Source organism: Tupaia chinensis, unplaced genomic scaffold (genome assembly GCF_000334495.1).
Source record: "Tupaia chinensis unplaced genomic scaffold, TupChi_1.0 Scaffold000159_1, whole genome shotgun sequence".
In the NCBI taxonomy this organism is placed as follows: Eukaryota; Metazoa; Chordata; class Mammalia; order Scandentia; family Tupaiidae; genus Tupaia; species Tupaia belangeri.
In genome coordinates, this window is record NW_006159630.1 from 1,410,981 (window position 1) to 1,413,847 (window position 2,867).

Sequence of the window (2,867 nt, forward strand, 5' to 3'; positions counted from 1 at the left end):
CGGGCTTTGCCCGGCCTCGAGCCCCTACAATTGGCTGTTGTCTTTGTCTGTCTCCGGCCGAGACTTTGGATTGGTTCAGGCTAAAATTGTTCACGAAACTGACCTCAGGGCCCGCCCCACCACGAGCGATTGGCCAGAAGATTCAGACCCGCGTGGTGATTGGAAGGCCCTACGGAAGCGGGGCAGGCTGGGAGTTGACCCGGACCATGGCTGCCGCGCCACCTCTGCGGGATCGCCTGAGCTTCCTACACCGGGTGAGTGAGGGCGCCCTGCCCCGGCATCGACTTCGGGTCGCTTCGGGCTCCGCCTCGCCTGCCCCGGCCCGCCCTGCCAACCTTCGCTACTGTCAGGTCGGTGGAGACCGAGTGACTCAGTGACTCGCCACGGAGGACGCCCCAGCCGGTCTCCTCGAGGACCCGGCGGCCCGCGCCGGCAGCTCTCTTGCCCCGACACCAGGGCCCGAGACCCGACCCTCAGGTCCTGGACAGACGCCGTGGGTGCGGGCAGGGCCAGGGCAGGACGCAGCGTGACCCCTTATCAGTGCTCCGAGGTGGGAGGCCAGTGCTGTGGCAGGTGCGGGCCCAGCGGGCAAGGGTTCTCCGGGATGGAGCCCGCAGGGTCTGGGTCCCCGACGGCCTTAAGCTACCGGGTCTCTGGAGGCTTGTCATTCTCAGGACAGGGGTTCTCGGCCGCCACCACGCAGCCCAGCCCTCTCAGGGCTTGCGGGACAGGGAGGGTAGCGGGAGACCCTAGAGTACTGCCCGCCCCACGAGCCTCGCGTCTTTGCGCGGGGAGTTAGTTAAGGAGTGCGTGGGTGTAAGAGCACCGGGGCTGGTCGGCCGCTCGCTGTCTCCCGGCTCCGTGGCCTCCCGGCTCCGTGGTCTCCCCGCTCGTGGTGCCGCACAGCCCTGCAATGACTTGGTCTGGGCTGGACCCAGGGTCCCCTTGTGGAGGAGGGCTTGTCCCTACACATTTTGTTTTGCTGGGTCAGTAATTAGCCATGTCAAAGGCACATCCTTCTGTGTCTACATGTCGTGACCCTATGTGGAGAGCACACCTGTGGATTTGCCTCTTCTGTGGCTGCTCATGCCTAGCCTGCCAAGGGAAGGGGATCCAGTGTGATGGTCCCCAGCCCTCCTGTCCTGCCCCCCCCCCAGCATGTCATCAGTGAGGGCTGTGCCATTTCCATCCACTTTGGTGGCTGTGGCTCCCGTGGATGAGACTGACTCACAGACAGGGACTGTTCTTTTCCAGCTCCCGATTCTCCTGAAGGGCACGTCAGATGACGACGTCCCGTGCCCGGGCTACCTGTTTGAAGAGGTCGCTAGTATCCTTTCTCAAGTTCCCCAGCAGGGTGGAATGGGGGCAAAGGCAGGTGCCCTGGTGCGGCAGGAGGGCCACTGGAGTCCTGTCCCAAGGGGATCACGTCTCCCTTACCGTAGTAACCTGGTATGAGAACCTGAAGGCTGTGACGCAGCGGACTCGGGGCTCCAGGAGAACCTGGAAGCCCCACCGCTCCCAAAACCAGGCGCACAGGTGGTGCCTGCGGCGGTGGTGGGCAGGCCAGTTCCCTCTGGCCAGCGCGGCCTGCGGCAGTCGTGTCAGCCTGCTCCTTCCCTAACCGAGCCATCCCAGAAATCTCCCACGAGTCGCTGGGCAGCAGCCAGTGCCTGCTGGAGTACCTGCTCAGCCGCCTGTGCAGCAGCTCTGGCCGTGTGAAGCTCAAGGTCAGTCCCGAGCGGGGACGGGCCAGGCCTGAGCTCCTGCTCAGGACAGTGGTGCCAGCGGGGAGGGACATGCAGCAGGGTGGTGTGGCTGGGGCCCTGCACAGCCCGCGTCACTGCGCCTCCCCAGGTGCTGAAGATCCTGCTCTACCTGTGCAGCCACGGCTCCCCGTCCTTCCTCTTCATCCTCAAGCGCAACTCTGCCTTCATCCAGGAGGCTGCAGGTGAGGGAGCTGGCACAGACGGCTCAGGGGAAGCCGCGGGGCCTCGCAACACAACACGCTGGGCAGACGGCCTGAGCGTGGGACAGGGAGCCCCAGGCCTGCGCTCGGCAGCGTGTGCCCAGGTAGCCTCGCAGAGGCCACGGGAGCAGGCAGGAAGGTGGTGTGGAAGGCTGGTGCCGGCCCTGGGAGACTGGCCTAGCTTCAGCAGGGGCACGAGAGGGGCGGGGCGCTGCAGGTGGATCTCCTGCCTGTGTGGCATCGGGCACCTTCGAGGGAGGCAGGGTGAAAGGGAGGTATCCTGCCATCCTGCAGCCACTAGCTAATCCGGCTTCTGGCCACCGGCCCTGGAGCCTGGTGCTGCCTGCCTAGGCGGGGATGGACCCCGACTCGCCCTCGGTGGAGGCCCTGCCCTAGGCTGGGGCTGCTGTGGGACGTTGGGGGCAGCAGCTCTCAGACCGAGCCTCGTGGGGCTAGGAGGTCAGATGGCTGTGTGGAGGGGGAGCTGGGGCGATGGACTGCGACGTGGGGAGACCTGAGCCCCCCTGATCAGATTGTGAGCAGGGTAGCCTGGCATGGCAGAGGACGGGGACAGGACAGGGTCAAGTGGAGGTTTTGCGGCTGTGGTAACGTGACTTTGTCACTCAATCCCTGGGCAGCCTTCGAAGGTCCTTGGGTTGGATGTGACCCTGTTCCCATTGTGAGGAGAGAGGGGCTGAGGGAGGAGGTAGGCGGCCGGCACAGGGCAGTGGGGTGCCCGGGCAGGCATGGGGGGGCTTGCTGTGGAGGCAGATTCCCCCTGTGGGGTGTGTGAGGGGTAGAGGGGCCACCCACCCTGGCCTCTGCAGGGGCTTGGAGAAGGGGAGTGCAGCCGGGGTAGGGAAGAGCTGGGGTGGCTAGAGCAACCCATCCAGGGGGGAGT

At 65.6% G+C, this 2,867-nt stretch overlaps 1 protein-coding gene across 1 annotated transcript in view; it reads left to right on the forward strand.

The window, feature by feature from the left end:
- The first annotated feature begins 129 nt into the window (after nt 1–129).
- Nucleotides 130–2,867, forward strand: part of TEPSIN (TEPSIN adaptor related protein complex 4 accessory protein) — a 9,986-nt gene continuing 7,248 nt past the window's right edge. The window contains exons 1-4 of the mRNA XM_006145662.3: nt 130–254; nt 1,255–1,327; nt 1,636–1,727; nt 1,855–1,948. Coding sequence (XP_006145724.1) covers nt 207–254; nt 1,255–1,327; nt 1,636–1,727; nt 1,855–1,948 — 307 coding nt within the window. The 5' untranslated portion in view covers nt 130–206. The remainder of the gene's footprint in view (nt 255–1,254; nt 1,328–1,635; nt 1,728–1,854; nt 1,949–2,867) is intronic.